General features: G+C 37.5%; 1 protein-coding gene across 1 annotated transcript; it reads right to left on the reverse strand.

Annotated features, from left to right (window-relative positions):
- Window positions 1-355: 355 nt before the first annotated feature.
- tm2d1 (TM2 domain containing 1) lies at window positions 356-13,667 on the reverse strand. The gene is made up of 7 exons (XM_042416801.1): window positions 13,504-13,667; window positions 10,159-10,232; window positions 9,394-9,502; window positions 9,022-9,113; window positions 5,324-5,397; window positions 2,214-2,334; window positions 356-744 (listed from the first exon to the last, which is right to left on the reverse strand). The coding sequence occupies exons 1-6, from the start codon at window positions 13,635-13,637 to the stop codon at window positions 2,224-2,226; spliced, it is 594 nt and encodes a 197-aa protein (XP_042272735.1). The 5' UTR covers window positions 13,638-13,667; the 3' UTR covers window positions 356-744; window positions 2,214-2,223.
- Between the last annotated feature and the right edge of the window lie 1,263 nt (window positions 13,668-14,930).

Raw genomic sequence — 14,930 nt, forward strand, 5'->3', positions numbered from 1 at the left:
GTGTTGAGAAGCTTAATGAATGTTTATAACAGTTCGGATCGAATCTTCCACAGAAGGTAAAAGCTGAAACTCAACATGAGATGGATCAGACACAGTTTCTGTTCCTGTCTGATAACAGAAACTGTTTGGAGGGAAAAGTGATTTTTAACCCCAATAATTGACATAAAACAGTCTGAACCAGACGAGTAATCTGTAACTAACAGCTGATGGAGGTTACAGGTTACTGATGGTGAAACGTTTGTAAATCGTGCAAAAAGTCCAGAAGACAAACAACACGTCACTTCCTCCGTGACGTTGAAAGAACGACAGTCACGTGTGGATAAACACAAAAACAAAACTTTATTTACAAAGTCAATTTTTCATGGAAAAAACGTCATAACTTAAAAGACACAGCAGCAGTGAAACATCATAATAATATATTACATTAAAATGACATTAAATACAACAAAAAACAGCTGACACAGGAAACTGGTGAATAATCTGACTGAACTAGTCGGATTAATTTCATCTTAACATCTGCAAAAACAAAAAAATCCTCTGAAACAAAAACAGCTTTAGATAAAAGTAAATTGAAACCGTAACTGCTGAAATCAGTGTAAAACCTGATTTATAAAGTGATCAGCAGGAATGTGAAAGGTGTGAAATATTTTATTATACATGTTTTAACTGAATAAATGGAAGCAGCTGATGATCAACGATGTAACTTCAGCGGCTCCGACGGTCGTCTTTGTGTTTTAATGAGACCTGAAGAGAAACAGGAAGAGAACAAAACATCAAAATAAAATAAATAAAATTACTCCCAAAACCTAAAAACCATCTGACGGGAACCACCAGAGAGGAAACGACCCTTTAACCTCAGAGAGAAACCCGACAAACGTTGACTTTACTCTGATATTTAACTGGTCCGTCCCCAGTGAGGAGAGTGTGTGTGTGTGTGTGTGAGTGTGTGTGACCTTGAACTGTAAAGTTAAAGTCATCTGTAACTCTCAGTTCTTTTAAATCAAAGCATTTTATTAAACCAGATTTGAGGATTAATATTTTAAACTGCACTGTAACTTTTATTCTCCTCTTTTATCAGACATCTAATTCTATTTTAGCTTCTTTTTATTTCCAAATTTAACACTTTTTTAATTGTATTTAAATGTCTTTTTACTGGTGTTGTTTTTTATATTCTGTCTTGACTTGCCTATAAGCCTGAAACTGACAATATCATTATCAATATTTGAGAGTTTAAAACATCTTTTAACAACATATTTTGATAAGAATCCTTTAAATCAGGTTATTAAACAGTGAGATATTTAGTGTTTGGGACATTTTACACACATAAACACTGGTATTGATTTATAATATGTGTGATGAGACGCAGCTGCTGAGATATAAACTCTCATCTCAACTGTTCTGGATCCAGTCTTTGCTGGTAAAATAATATTTTCTCATAGTTTTATTCATTTGTTTACATTTTGAAGTATTTCATGGTTCTGGAAGTAGAAACAGCAGCTGTCTGTCTGGAGTTTTATTATAATAACAATAATAATAATAATATACATCATAAATTCTCAAATAGTATCCAGGTTCTTTATATACATCAGTGATTTGGGACAATGTTATATTTGAGATTATTTCCACTCTGCTTTTCTCCTCAAACTGTGTTAAACTGCCATGAATTAATTCCCTTTTAATGTGAAAAACTAGCAGGAAGTGTTACTGAGCAGCAGAACAGCGAAGAAGAAACAGCTGAGAATGAAAACATCCTTTCTGTGAGACTGGTCTTATACTGGTGGAACTGGTGCTGTGAACTGGACGTTACACTGTTGACTGCAGGTGATTTTTTTTTTTTTACCCAGCATGCAGTTCAGGAAATAATCTGTGAGAAAATTGATGGAAAACTGATAGAAGGTGGAATATTAAATAAAGTCCCAGCATGTTTCAGGAAGTGAAGCATCATTTCTCTGGTTTTGACAAACAGATTTGCAATAAATAACTAATTATTATTACATTAATTCCTTTTTCGGTTGCAATCAGAGTAATTATCTTTACAGCAGACACCTCATTAAACACATTTTCAGTAACTATGTTCAGGATTAATGTCGGTGCAGCGGAGCCTCCAGAAAAAGTCAAACTACGAATGTTTAGGAGGAATTTTCAGGACTCAGGAGTCAAACTGCATCTCCAGAATGACGTCCAGATGTTAGATGTGTGTTTTCTGGACGTACGTTGATCACTTCACTGAGGCAGGTGAGGCTTCCTGAACGTCTGGTTGGTGATGGACAGACGGGTCAGTCGGGCGCCGTAATAATCCACGATGTAGTTGGAGCCGTCAGCTGGACCCACGATCTGCAGGAGGAAACGATATCATGATGAAGATGATGTCAAAGTATCAACAGCCAAACACACACTGACAGGATGAAGATGATAAACACAAAGAGACTTAAACACTTTAACACTTCATTTACATCCAGTAATCTGGTTTTAAACACCTCAAACATCAAATAAAACTGGTAGTTTCTAAAATATAGTTTCATATTGTGAATGCAGGTTTCTGATGTCTCCTCTGTGTAATAATGAGTTTTAATAAGCTGAATATTATGTTGTTTGCACAAGTTCTGATCCTGTGGAAACAAGATAATTAAGAATAAATTCCTTTTTAATTTATTTCCACTTGGGGGAAAGTCAAGCTGTGAAATTCTTGCTTCTCCAGCATAAAAACATGAATTTACAGTCCGTGAAAGTTTAACTGGAAACTGTTCATGAAATGTAAGAAAATGTTGTTAAAATCAAAACAATAAAGCAGAATTATCTGAAACCCGTCGTCATGTTTGGTGCTGTGACTCAACACCTTCTGGTTTGTGAATTTATCAGTTTTTATCTTCTCGCAGAAAATTATTTGAGCTGAATTTAACAACAGAATCTGAACTGAAGCTTCAGTCTCCAGAGTTTTTAATCTGCGTCTCACAATCTGCACAAAACTGAAACTGTTTCCAGATTAAACTCAAACACTCAGACAGAGGAGACGAGGAGCTGAACACCTGTAAATAACTTATAAACATAATATTATGTAGGACTGAAACTTTCATTATTGAATAATCTGCCAATTATTTTCTTGTTTAATTGATCAAATGTCAGAAAACAGAGAAATCGTTTTGTTTTGTTCGACCAACAGTCCAAAGAGATTAAAGCTGCAGGACGACACAACCAGAAAATATTCATATTCCAGTCAGAAGATGTAGAATTGTGACTCAAGCAATTAATTTGTTTCATATTTTTGGTTATAATTAGTTTTTTTGTTTAGTTTCTTCTGACAAGTTTATTCTTGTGAACAGAGAAGTTTTAAATCCGATCCGTCAGTCACGGCTGACGACTCGCATCATGTTCAGGTTTTAACGGATCATTAGTCCGTCCGTCAGTCCGTCCGTTCCCCGCTGGTCCCCTTCACACCTTCCTGTGATGGATATCCGGCCTCTATTATCTAAAACACCTCAACAGGAAGGAGTGATTCGTCCCTTCACCTCCCGGTTCCCTTCGCTCCATCCGTCTGTCTCCTGCGCTCTCAGAGTCCATTAGAAACTTCTAGAAACATCCTTCATCCTGAAGACCTCAGAGAGACGCGCCGCTGCCGGATGGATGGGCGTAAATAATAATAGGAAGGCCGACGCCTGTTTATTCATCAGCCTCGCCGCCTCGCCGCCCCCCCCGGCCGAGCAGTTAGCTGCTAAAATATGAGGCTCCGCCGCCGCCTGCCACGCTGAAATGGATCCTCCGGGAAACAAGGAACTCTTCATCACAGGTGTCACTTTTAAAGAGGACATGAAACAAGAACCTGAGTGTGTCTGTGTGAGGAAGCCGTCGCTGAATCTCCTCCTCTTCTTCATCTTCATCACAGCGTTTACTGAGATTTATATTTTTATTTTGTAAATATATTAAAAAATGTTTCATCGACACAAACTGCTCAAATTATTCTATTAGTTGAATGACGATTCGCTAAAGTTCCACTCACTATTTTTTTCAGGAACTTTCAACCACACATCACAGTCTTCATCAGCAGATAGAGTTTGATTAGTTGATGGGATGTTCAGTCATGTGACTTGGATGTCTCCATGACATCACAGCGTGTTCACTCAACAGAGGAAGACGTGGTTGAAACATCCGCTGAGAGACTTTGTCTTGACTATCGGAGGATGTTTCTGAATAGTTGGACACACATCACCCCCGTCAACCAGCCAACTGCTGTTTTTACACTTTTAGATATAACGTGTTAATCAGTGAGCTTTACAGATGCTGGCAGGAGGCAGGACAGCTGTTTACAGTCTTTATGCTAAGCTACGCTAACCAGCTGTTAGCTGTAGCGTCAAATACGTACAGACATGAGACACATCGATCCTCTTATCTCACTCTCATCAAGACTAAAAATGTCTGACTATTCCTTTAAATGTACAATATGTAATTTCTAGGAGTCTCAGTCTAAGCAGCAAGGGATCATGGGAGTTGTTGTCTTCATTGTTAAACAACCAGCGTCTTAAGGTTAGGATTCCTTACTGGGAGTCGGATTCTCCGCAGAGGTCTCCTCCTCTCCGGAACAAACAGACACGAGGATTAAAACCATATGAACACTGAATAAAGCAGTTTCACGTAGCTGCTGCTAACGATTGCTCAACTTGTTTCTCTGACAACTTAAAAGATATATTTAAAAACGACCAAGATCTTGTTTATCATAAAAATGTGGCTTAAAAAACAGAATAAAAGTCAACTTATAACAGTTTCTGTTGAACAACCACAGCGCTGATGTATTATCTAGTGCATGTTTACTCTTAGAGGTAGAGGAGGTACGACGCCACTGACAGGCGACCAAATGAAACAGATCGTTACCGTGATTGAATTTACAGATTTCTCTGCATATGAAAATTGTTGGAAACATTTAGTTTAATGTAAGTACACAACTCAACGAAGTTTATAATATAGGTCTAGTTGTTTTTAGACATTTTAATGCAGAATAGTTACATATTATAGCTTTAACAAGCAAAAATATAAAAAATATAAAATCTGTTTGCTGTTCTTCTTCTCTGTTTTAAATCTCTGTAATCTGGATGTTTTTGGGTTTTTCTGACTGTTGGTTGGAAAAAACAAGACGTGTAAAGGAACCCTGTGATGGACACTTTTCACTTTTTTCTGACATTCATAGATTAAACAATTAAATCAATTAATTGCTAAAATATTTAAGGGATCATCATCTATTGGTTGAAAGATTTCTTTATGAGGAAACGTTGAGCGATCAGAGATGAAACAACCTGACGGACTCAGGCTCGATGAGTGTGTGTGTGTGACTCACCTGCATGGCGATCAATATGAAGTCGATCAGAGTGCCGATTCCACAGAAACCAACAGTGCAGAACTTCAACAGTCCTGAAGGAGACAGACAGTCGATATTTAATAAAGACATTTTAAAACGATGCTGAACTCGCGTGAATAAACACGTTGTTGTTGTTGACGTTGTCAGAAATAATTCTACTTCATATTTATTACTGAGGTCGTCGTGTTCCTAATATTTTGTCCACCCCATTAACATACATGATGATGACTTTTCCTCTGACGTCATCCTCCAAACAAACAAACACTGACAGTAAAGATGATGTTTGTTGTTATTGTGGATGTAATTAACACTGGAAATCATTGAGAGATGATATGTTATATATGTTAAATATTTAACATAAATGTCTTTTGCAGCTGTTATATTTTTCACTGACACATAATTCATTTCCAGAAAAGATAATAAACAAAACTAACTAATGTTAAATCTTATGATCTGGTTGTTTGTTTGTTCTGTGAAGCTCGTTAACAGTCTCGCCTGTAAAATCATTTTTTTTAGAAATAAATCTGACTTGGCTCGGCTCAGCTTGGCTCGACCCGGACCGAACTGTGCCAAGTCAGTCCAGGTGTTCGTCAGTGCAGCTGTCGTCCATCCAAAAACCCTCTGGCACGCACGCACACACACACACACACACACACACACACACACACACACACACACACACACACTCAGCCTTTGTGTGGCTGCAGGTGTCTCATTAAGAGAAGGATGAGAGCTCAGGCTGCTGATAATAACTCGTCCTTGTTGTGTTAATCATAACTGTTATTCTTTGGGTTATTATGGCTCATTGTGTGCAGATCAGTGACAAACAAAAACTAATTCAGTTCAATTTGAAAACCGCAGAATGTGGAAACAGTTAAAGGGCGACGCCGCCTATTTTCATCAGAGCGTTCAGACGTCCTGAAGTCAGAGCTGAGTGTGTTCAGCTGGCGTCACTTTCCTCAAACAGAAACCCAAGAAACAAACTTCTAAATACAAATATATACTTTCCAAAAAACTACTGATAACTTCACTTCTTTTAATATAAAAATATATTAAATATTTTCATACTAGTTTGCAGGAATCTAACGGTTCGTTTTACAGAGACAGTTGAGCAGTTTGGTAGAAATTATAAGAAAAAACATGTAAAAAGTGTTAAGTTGGTTTAATTGGTATTATTACTATTCATTATATTTGGGTTCATATGTAGTTGTTAACAATTCTTTAACTGACAGAAAATACTCAGTTTTCTGTGTAGTTTTGTGTGTCAGATTACATGTTAGCATATTAGCTTATTAGCATGTTAGGTTGTTTATTAAAACTCTATAATGAGCACATTTCCTGTTCACTACCAGATTATTTAACCTTTCAAAATAAATGTCCTGAATATAAACAGCTACACAGCAGCTATGAAATGAACTGAAGAAAACTAATATGATAATTTATTGTTTGATACACAAAACTTCAGTCAGTTAAAGAATTAAGAATCTAATTTATTATTAACAACTACCTATAACCCAAATATAATGAGCAGGTACTTACTAACTAAACCAACTTAACACTGTGTTCAGTTTTTTCTTATAATTTGTACCAAATTGCACCAACGTCTCTATAAAATATCCAAAAAAATATCCGTTAAATATCTGCAAATTACCTAAAAGGTTTCCCAGAGTCCAAAATCCAAATATAATCAGTTTATTATTGTACAACAGGATGAAAAACCAGAAAATATTCACACATGAGCTGGAAGCTGTTTTACTGTTTCATCTTTACTGTTTGTGTGTAAAAAAAAAAAAGCCTCAGTCATGATTCACTTATCAAAATGGGTTGTCTATTAATTTTCTGTCAATCATCTAATTGATTAATCACGGCAGCTCTTGTATTTAGTATTTAGAGTTTGCTTAATTCTCTAAATGAGAGATGTTATTAATATGAATCACTTACCAGTTGAACAGAGACACTATAATATAAAACTAAAGCAGCATCCTGTTATAAATCCTCTCTTCTGATTGTTATTATGTTCAGTTTTTATTTAATATATTTTACAAAAGTGATTTTATTCATTTACATTTTGGAGGCTGTTTGTTGTTCTGTTGGTTTATTATTAAACTAGCAGGTGTTATATTTATATGAATTAAGGTGAATATTATAAACAGAAACAGTTCAACAGCATCACAAACTACTGAACATTCCCGCCGATGGACTCGCACTGTTCCACTGATCTACAGGTGGCGCTAACGAGCCAAGAAACAAAGCAGTGAAGAAAACTGCAGAGCAGGTTTGGAGCTTTGATGAATAAAACCGGACTGAGAACGGCGTCCGTTCAGCTGGCTCAGTAGCGTTTCTCCCTCCGGTCCACAGACTTTACATCATGATGACGTCACTAATCTTTAAATCGCTTTTCTCGGCTCGAGGAAAGTTTTACAAATATAAAACCTCCATGGATCAAAACTTCATAATAGAAAGAGTCATTACTGACTTTGTTTACAGTTGAAGGTTTCCTGACGTCTCTTTTACAGAGGTGGTCTGTGTGGAAAATGCTTTTTGGGCTGCAGGGCGATTATTTGCTGCAATACTGCAGTGACCACTGGGAGTAACTGTCCGCAAGGCTCAGCCGTGCTGTATCAGCTCTAATAACTGCCCTGCAGAAGCAGCGCCGGGCTGTAAACTAATCTAACATAGTCTAATTTCAACTTCCTGTCCGTCACATGATGCCCAAAATACATTTTTCCTGCTGCTGTAAAACAGTGAATAAATGTTTCTGAGTGAAATGAACCTTTTTATTATCAGAATTTGATCCATTTGGTCCGATAACATTTAGAAAGCGACGTGTATTCTCACAGTCTCATCAATATTTATCTCATTACATACATTCCTTTCTTACAGGCCGACATACTAAACAACATTATCACCTCTTGTTTCATAATTCAATACAGCCTCCTGTGAGAAAGATTCATGTCTCCACCCGGTTAGTGCAGTTACAGAACAATCAAACGCACCTGCAGATCAGCTGCACTAAACTGATATAACAGCTACATGAGTCGCATGTTTTACCTGTAAAATTTCCAGATTTCCAGAGTCAGAGGAATAAAAAGTGTTCGTCCAGGTCTTAGTTCAGTTATAGTCCAGCAGACGGTAGAGACGCTGGTACGTGTCTGTTTAAACAGGAGTTTAACAGAATTTGCTGAATTTAACACCAGAGCTGAGAGCGTCAAAGCTGCATCGTGTTTTCCTGTTTCCATCACAGTTGTGTGTTTAGATCATTTAGAGACAAGAATCTGTAAAAGTTAACAGCCTGTCATGACGTCACGCTGCGTTACTCTGTGTATAATGACGTGGCTAAATTAAAAAGCAGCGATTCAACTGACAAAATGTGAGTTGACTCGTGTTTATCGACTGAAGCATCAACTCAGAGACTTTTAGGAAGCAGCTCTACGTGTCAGACTCTTTTTTTCAGTCACAGGAATGAGTGTGACGCCATCTTTTAACGTGGCGTCCAGTTAAAACGTCCACGATGTAAAAACTGAATATAAACATAAACCTTAAAGTGGTGTTTTAGGGAATGTTTGTCGTCCCACCAGTACAATGTGACGACTACAGGCGTCCACACAGACAGTATGACCTGTGTGTGTGCGTGTGTGCGCGTGTGTGTGTGTGTGTGTGTGTGTGCGTGTGTGTACCTAGAGCAGGGTATCCCAGGTAGAAGCGGTCGGCTCCCAGCCAGCCGAGGAACAGAGATAAAGCCACGGCTACTTTGTAGGAATAACCGCTCCTGAGAGGAAACACAGAATTATTATTTTCATCGGTAAAAGGAATTATTATCACAATTATTATCAAAAAAAAATCAGAATTATAATCAATCGAAATAACCATAACAAGCATAATTTTTAACATTTATCAAAACACAGTCAAAAGCCTCTTAAATAAAGTCACAAAAATGTGATAATTCAACCATGCAGCTGTTCATCCTCTTCACATCCTCTCTGCTGGTGTGTGTGTGTGTGTGTGTGTGTGTGTGTGTGTGTGTGTGTGTGTGTGTTGTGAGCACTCACACGTTCCTGCAGGGGATGGTTTTGTTGAAGCCCACCTCCTTCCCGCTGAACGTGAACTCCGTCCCGTTGGAGAGTCGACAGATGATGTTCTCAGCTGGGAGGCACTCCACTACACACACACAAACACACACACAAACACACACACACACACACACGCACACGCACACGCACACGCACAAACACACACACACACACACACACACACACACACACACGCACACACGCACGCACACGCACACACAAACACACACACACACACACACACGCATGCGCGCACACACACACACACACACACACGCATGCGCGCACACACACACACACACACACACAAACACACACACACACACACACACACACACACATTCGTTGTATGAGGCAGACTACTGAAGCTGTCTGATTGTCTGATTATCGAGAGAACAGAAGTTGGTTTGCAGACAGATTTCTGATCAATATTTCCATTTATCTATTTAATCAGTCAAATTTCAAACCATGAAGGTCAAAGGTCATCACATGCATCAACCAGAATGTTAGATACATAAAACAGAAAGACATCTAACACTACATTTAACCGCTCATCAGCTTCTCAGCTGTGAGTTAGTTGAAGTGAGTTTTTCAGTTTTTCCAACACGAGTCACTGAAATGTTTCTTTCTGCAAACGTTCTCTGGTCACAAACAGCCGTCGGACGCTTCAGCTGAACTTATGACAACATGAAAATCACCAGAATCACCAAAAAGGCTTCATATCCTGTCACATGACGTACTCACCCAAGGCCGTCATGTCCCTGCAGTTCTCCGGCTCCTGAGTGGCTTCATCTATCTTTGGACGTTTACAGAGATACATGAGCAGAGTGAAGGAGTCCAAACTGTCTGAGCCGACAAGAACAGAGGAAACTAACAGTCTGTTGGTTCACTATCAGGTCTGTTAGTTCACTATCAGGTCTGTTAGTTCACTATCAGGACTGCTAGTTCACTATCAGGTCTGTTAGTTCACTATCAGGTCTGTTAGTTCACTATCAGGTCTGTTAGTTCACTATCAGGTCTGTTAGTTCACTATCAGGACTGCTAGTTCACTATCAGGTCTGTTAGTTCACTATCAGGTCTGTTAGTTCACTATCAGGTCTGTTGGTTCACTATCAGGACTGCTGGTTCACTATCAGGTCTGTTAGTTCACTATCAGGTCTGTTAGTTCACTATCAGGACTGCTAGTTCACTATCAGGTCTGTTAGTTCACTATCAGGACTGTTAGTTCACTATCAGGACTGTAAGTTCACTATCAGGGCTGTAAGTTCACTATCAGGGCTGTAAGTTCACTATCAGGTCTGTTAGTTCACTATCAGGACTGTTAGTTCACTGTCAGGACTGTTAGTTCACTATCAGGACTGTTAGTTCACTGTCAGGTCTGTTAGTTCACTATCAGGGCTGTTAGTTCACTATCAGGTCTGTTAGTTCACTATCAGGACTGTTAGTTCACTATCAGGACTGTTAGTTCACTATCAGGTCTGTTAGTTCACTATCAGGACTGTTAGTTCACTGTCAGGTCTGTTAGTTCACTGTCAGGTCTGTTAGTTCACTGTCAGGACTGTTAGTTCACTATCAGGTCTGTTAGTTCACTATCAGGACTGTTAGTTCACTGTCAGGACTGTTAGTTCACTGTCAGGTCTGTTAGTTCACTATCAGGTCTGTTAGTTCACTGTCAGGACTGTTAGTTCACTATCAGGACTGTTAGTTCACTGTCAGGTCTGTTAGTTCACTATTAGGTCTGTTAGTTCACTATCAGGACTGTTAGTTCACTGTCAGGTCTGTTAGTTCACTATCAGGACTGTTAGTTCACTATCAGGTCTGTTAGTTCACTGTCAGGTCTGTTAGTTCACTATAAGGACTGTTAGTTCACTGTCAGGTCTGTTAGTTCACTATCAGGACTGTTAGTTCACTATCAGGTCTGTTAGTTCACTGTCAGGACTGTAAATTCACTATCAGGTCTGTTAGTTCACTATCAGGTCTGTTAGTTCACTATCAGGTCTGTTGGTTCACTATCAGGTCTGTTAGTTCACTATCAGGACTGTAAATTCACTATCAGGTCTGTTAGTTCACTATGAGGTCTGTTGGTTCACTATCAGGTCTGTTAGTTCACTATCAGGTCTGTTGGTTCACTATCAGGTCTGTTAGTTCACTATCAGGACTGTAAATTCACTATCAGGTCTGTTAGTTCACTATCAGGTCTGTTAGTTCACTATCAGGACTGTAAATTCACTATCAGGTCTGTTGGTTCACTATCAGGTCTGTTAGTTCACTATCAGGTCTGTTAGTTCACTATCAGGTCTGTTAGTTCACCATCAGGTCTGTTAGTTCACTATTAGGTCTGTTATTTAACTGAAACGTTTCATCTCTGGTCTTCATGAGGATTTTGATGTGAAGCTTTTCTTGTAAACGTCTAAACATCCTGAAACCTTCACAGACGTTTAGATTTGATGTGTTTTCTAGTTCTGTGTTGTGGCTGGTTGATCTTTATGTAAAGGTGCGTTCATTCCTCCTTCCAGTCAGTGGATTCTATTAAATTTTGTGTATTTGACGCTTCAGTAGCCGACTGGTTAAGATGAAAGCAACATAACCACAATAACCGGAGTCTGATTCTGGGAGCAGGTCGATATCTCTGTCTTCTCTTGTTTACTGTCACCAGATACTGAAGGCATAAAATACCCCAAAAAACATATAAATATTACCTTCTGTACAGTGTTGCTGTATTATGCTGCACCTCTATTTGTCAGGAACATATATTTTTTTACAGAAAATAATAAAAAAATTATTAAAATACTATATTTTTGGTTATTTTTGTCACTTTTTTTTAGGTACTGACAGTGTATTTTATGTTTATTATGTATTGAGTCATTAAACCTCAGGGCAGAAGCTGCTGGACACAAGACACAACTGAAGTAGATACGAGGACAATAAACACTGAATCACAGTAACAGAGTCTGTCTGCTGCAGTTGATCTAAACGTCACAAATAAAGTGAAAGAAGCTCTAATTCAGTGTGCAGGTACTCCTCGTATCTTTGTCACACTGCCTGTTTATACAAACGTTATGTAGTTTCAGAGAACAGCAACAGCAGGTTTCAATATGTCTGATGGAGCTAAATGAGCTCCACGGTGTAAAGTTTTTATTAGTCTCTGATCTGTTGGGGTTTCACGCTGCCACCAAACAACAGCAAACTCATCTCTCAGAGGCAAATTATAGATTAATGTTATAAATATTGTGGATGTTAGAGAGGAAACTGGCTGATACGCTTCTATCTAAATATCAGATATTCATTTCAGCTGACAAAAGTCAGGTTGGTGCATCCTTGTGAATATGGAGACAAACAGACTGTAACACCATTCATGAATCTTTTCAACATTAATAAACAGCTGTTCACACATAAAGCCTGTTTGTGGTGGTAAAAGGTTGATACTGAAATTTGCATTTTTATAATTGTTTTTTTCTACTATTATGTGACTTATGACAAAAATAAAAAAAATAACCATTACAATTATATTTTTAATTCAAAATAAACTATTTACTATCTATGAATATTTAATAAATGCTGAGTTGTGTTTTTTTTTTGTTCACTGGATCTGAAGACGGAATTGTTCCTTTAATGTAAAAGTATTAAAAGTGAAGTGTTGGTAGTTTTTAATTCTCTTTGTCCTGTGATTAAGTCTCTTGTCTTCCTCTGTTCACACAGACAACCTGTAACTAAATCTACAGAATCAATTGAAAAGCAGTGAAAGAAACACTCAGATCCTTAACTTTTGATTGTAACTATTAATGTATAAATATGTGAGAAACTGTTTGTTTATCGACAGACTTCATTACGCTGTGCAGTTTCTAATCTAACATTATGAACACAGACAGCTTCTGATCTTAACAGTAGCTCATTATAATCCACATGAACATGTTTAAGATATAACAGCTGCAGTATTTAATATCAAACTATCACTAATATTTATATATGAAACGTTTCAGCTCATAATAACATCGTTAAGCTAACGTTAGCCGCGGCTAACCGGCGTCATCAGGCGCGTTTTTTGCCTTTAAATGTCAAATACGTGAATAAACTTGATGTAAAGGATACTGTCCAAGTCTTAAGTTCTCGCAGCTTTCCACATCGTCCGCCAGAACCACCTTTAAATGAGAGTAAATACAGTAAAATAAGATGCTCCAGATCCCGGAACGTAAACAGACCAGCCATCTCCGGGAGGCCGCCATGTCTGCTTCTGTCACGTGACTCACTGCTGCGTTCAATACCGACCGGAAAATAATAACTCAGAAGTCATGTTGCTATTTTAAAAATAATAATAAGATAAAAAAAAAAAAAATGTATAAATAATGTAAATAAAGATTTACCAAATAAATACAATTAAAGACAAATTTTATCACTTTTTGGTGTTTGTAATGTTGCCTTCATTGGATTTTAAATGGATAAAAATGTGTTAGACAAAGCTGCAGGGGATTTTCCCCCTTATTTTTTTATTGCTTTCAAGAGACTGAAGAGGTTTTATTGTCACACAGCAGCAACACAGCAGATGCAACTGCGGTGAAATTCGGCTTCTTCGAGCTCTAGTTGCTATTAGACTATATGATAAAATATTTACAATTATTTTTCTTTTATAAAAAGGAGAGAGAAGAGAAACAGAAGAGAGAGACAAATTAAAATATATTCAAATATACATTATATTGCAAATTGAGGAGCAATGTTGCACGTAAGTGATAAATACTTCTGATAAAAATATAAATATTGTCTAATAGTGAGGAGCGTGTGTGTGTGTTTGGTGGGGTGAGTAAGTGTGTAACAAAGAGAGGGAGAGAAACTGTGTATGTGTGTGTTATGTATGTTTCTTCATGTTTTATTACTATAATTAAACATATCATAGTTTTAAATCTTCTTGTGAGTGTTTTTTAAATCCAAAAAAACCTCCTTTTCAGTTCCGTACACTATTGTTGACTGAAGTTTGAGGTTTCTTTTAAAAAATAGAGTCAAATCTTTTTTTATTTATTTCTATTGGATTTCATACAGTCTCATGTTTGTGCAAATAAAACAGATAAAAATATGACTGGAACATAATAACAATGGGCTAAACCAGTTAATAAATATGACTACAAAATACGGTGGGACAAGATTGATTAAATAAGCAATTTTTGAAAGAATCATTGAAGCTGCCAATAAAACTCTTTATTTCAAACACCAAAAGGTTTTAATACGAGTCATCGTGCACAGATGTGATGTGATTCTGTGAAGAGAAATAAGGATCCACCTCAGATAATGTGACTGTTAATGTGATATTGTGAATTTTATTTTCTTACATTTCATGAACTTCCAGTTAAACATTCCCCAGACTGAAGGAGCAAGAATCTCACAGCTTGATATTCCCAGTGAACCGAATCGGAATTTTCTAAATGATCTTGTTTCCACAGGATGAGAAGTTGTGCAAACAAGAAATATTCTGTGTATTAATGTTTATTACACAGTGGAAAAAACTGAATTGTTGGATGAAAAATGGA

This window comes from Thunnus maccoyii, chromosome 7 (genome assembly GCF_910596095.1).
Source record: "Thunnus maccoyii chromosome 7, fThuMac1.1, whole genome shotgun sequence".
In the NCBI taxonomy this organism is placed as follows: Eukaryota; Metazoa; Chordata; class Actinopteri; order Scombriformes; family Scombridae; genus Thunnus; species Thunnus maccoyii.

What these genes read in the sequence shown, in the direction of transcription:
- tm2d1 (XM_042416801.1), bottom strand. Translation starts at nt 13,637, where the DNA reads ATGGCGGCCTCCCGGAGATGGCTGGTCTGTTTACGTTCCGGGATCTGG. An exon ending in CAGGGACATGACGGCCTTGG is followed by an intron (nt 9,503 to 10,158) that starts GTGAGTACGTCA and finishes GTGTGTGTGTAG; the next exon opens with TGGAGTGCCTCCCAGCTGAG. An exon ending in ACCATCCCCTGCAGGAACGT is followed by an intron (nt 9,114 to 9,393) that starts GTGAGTGCTCAC and finishes GTTTCCTCTCAG; the next exon opens with GAGCGGTTATTCCTACAAAG.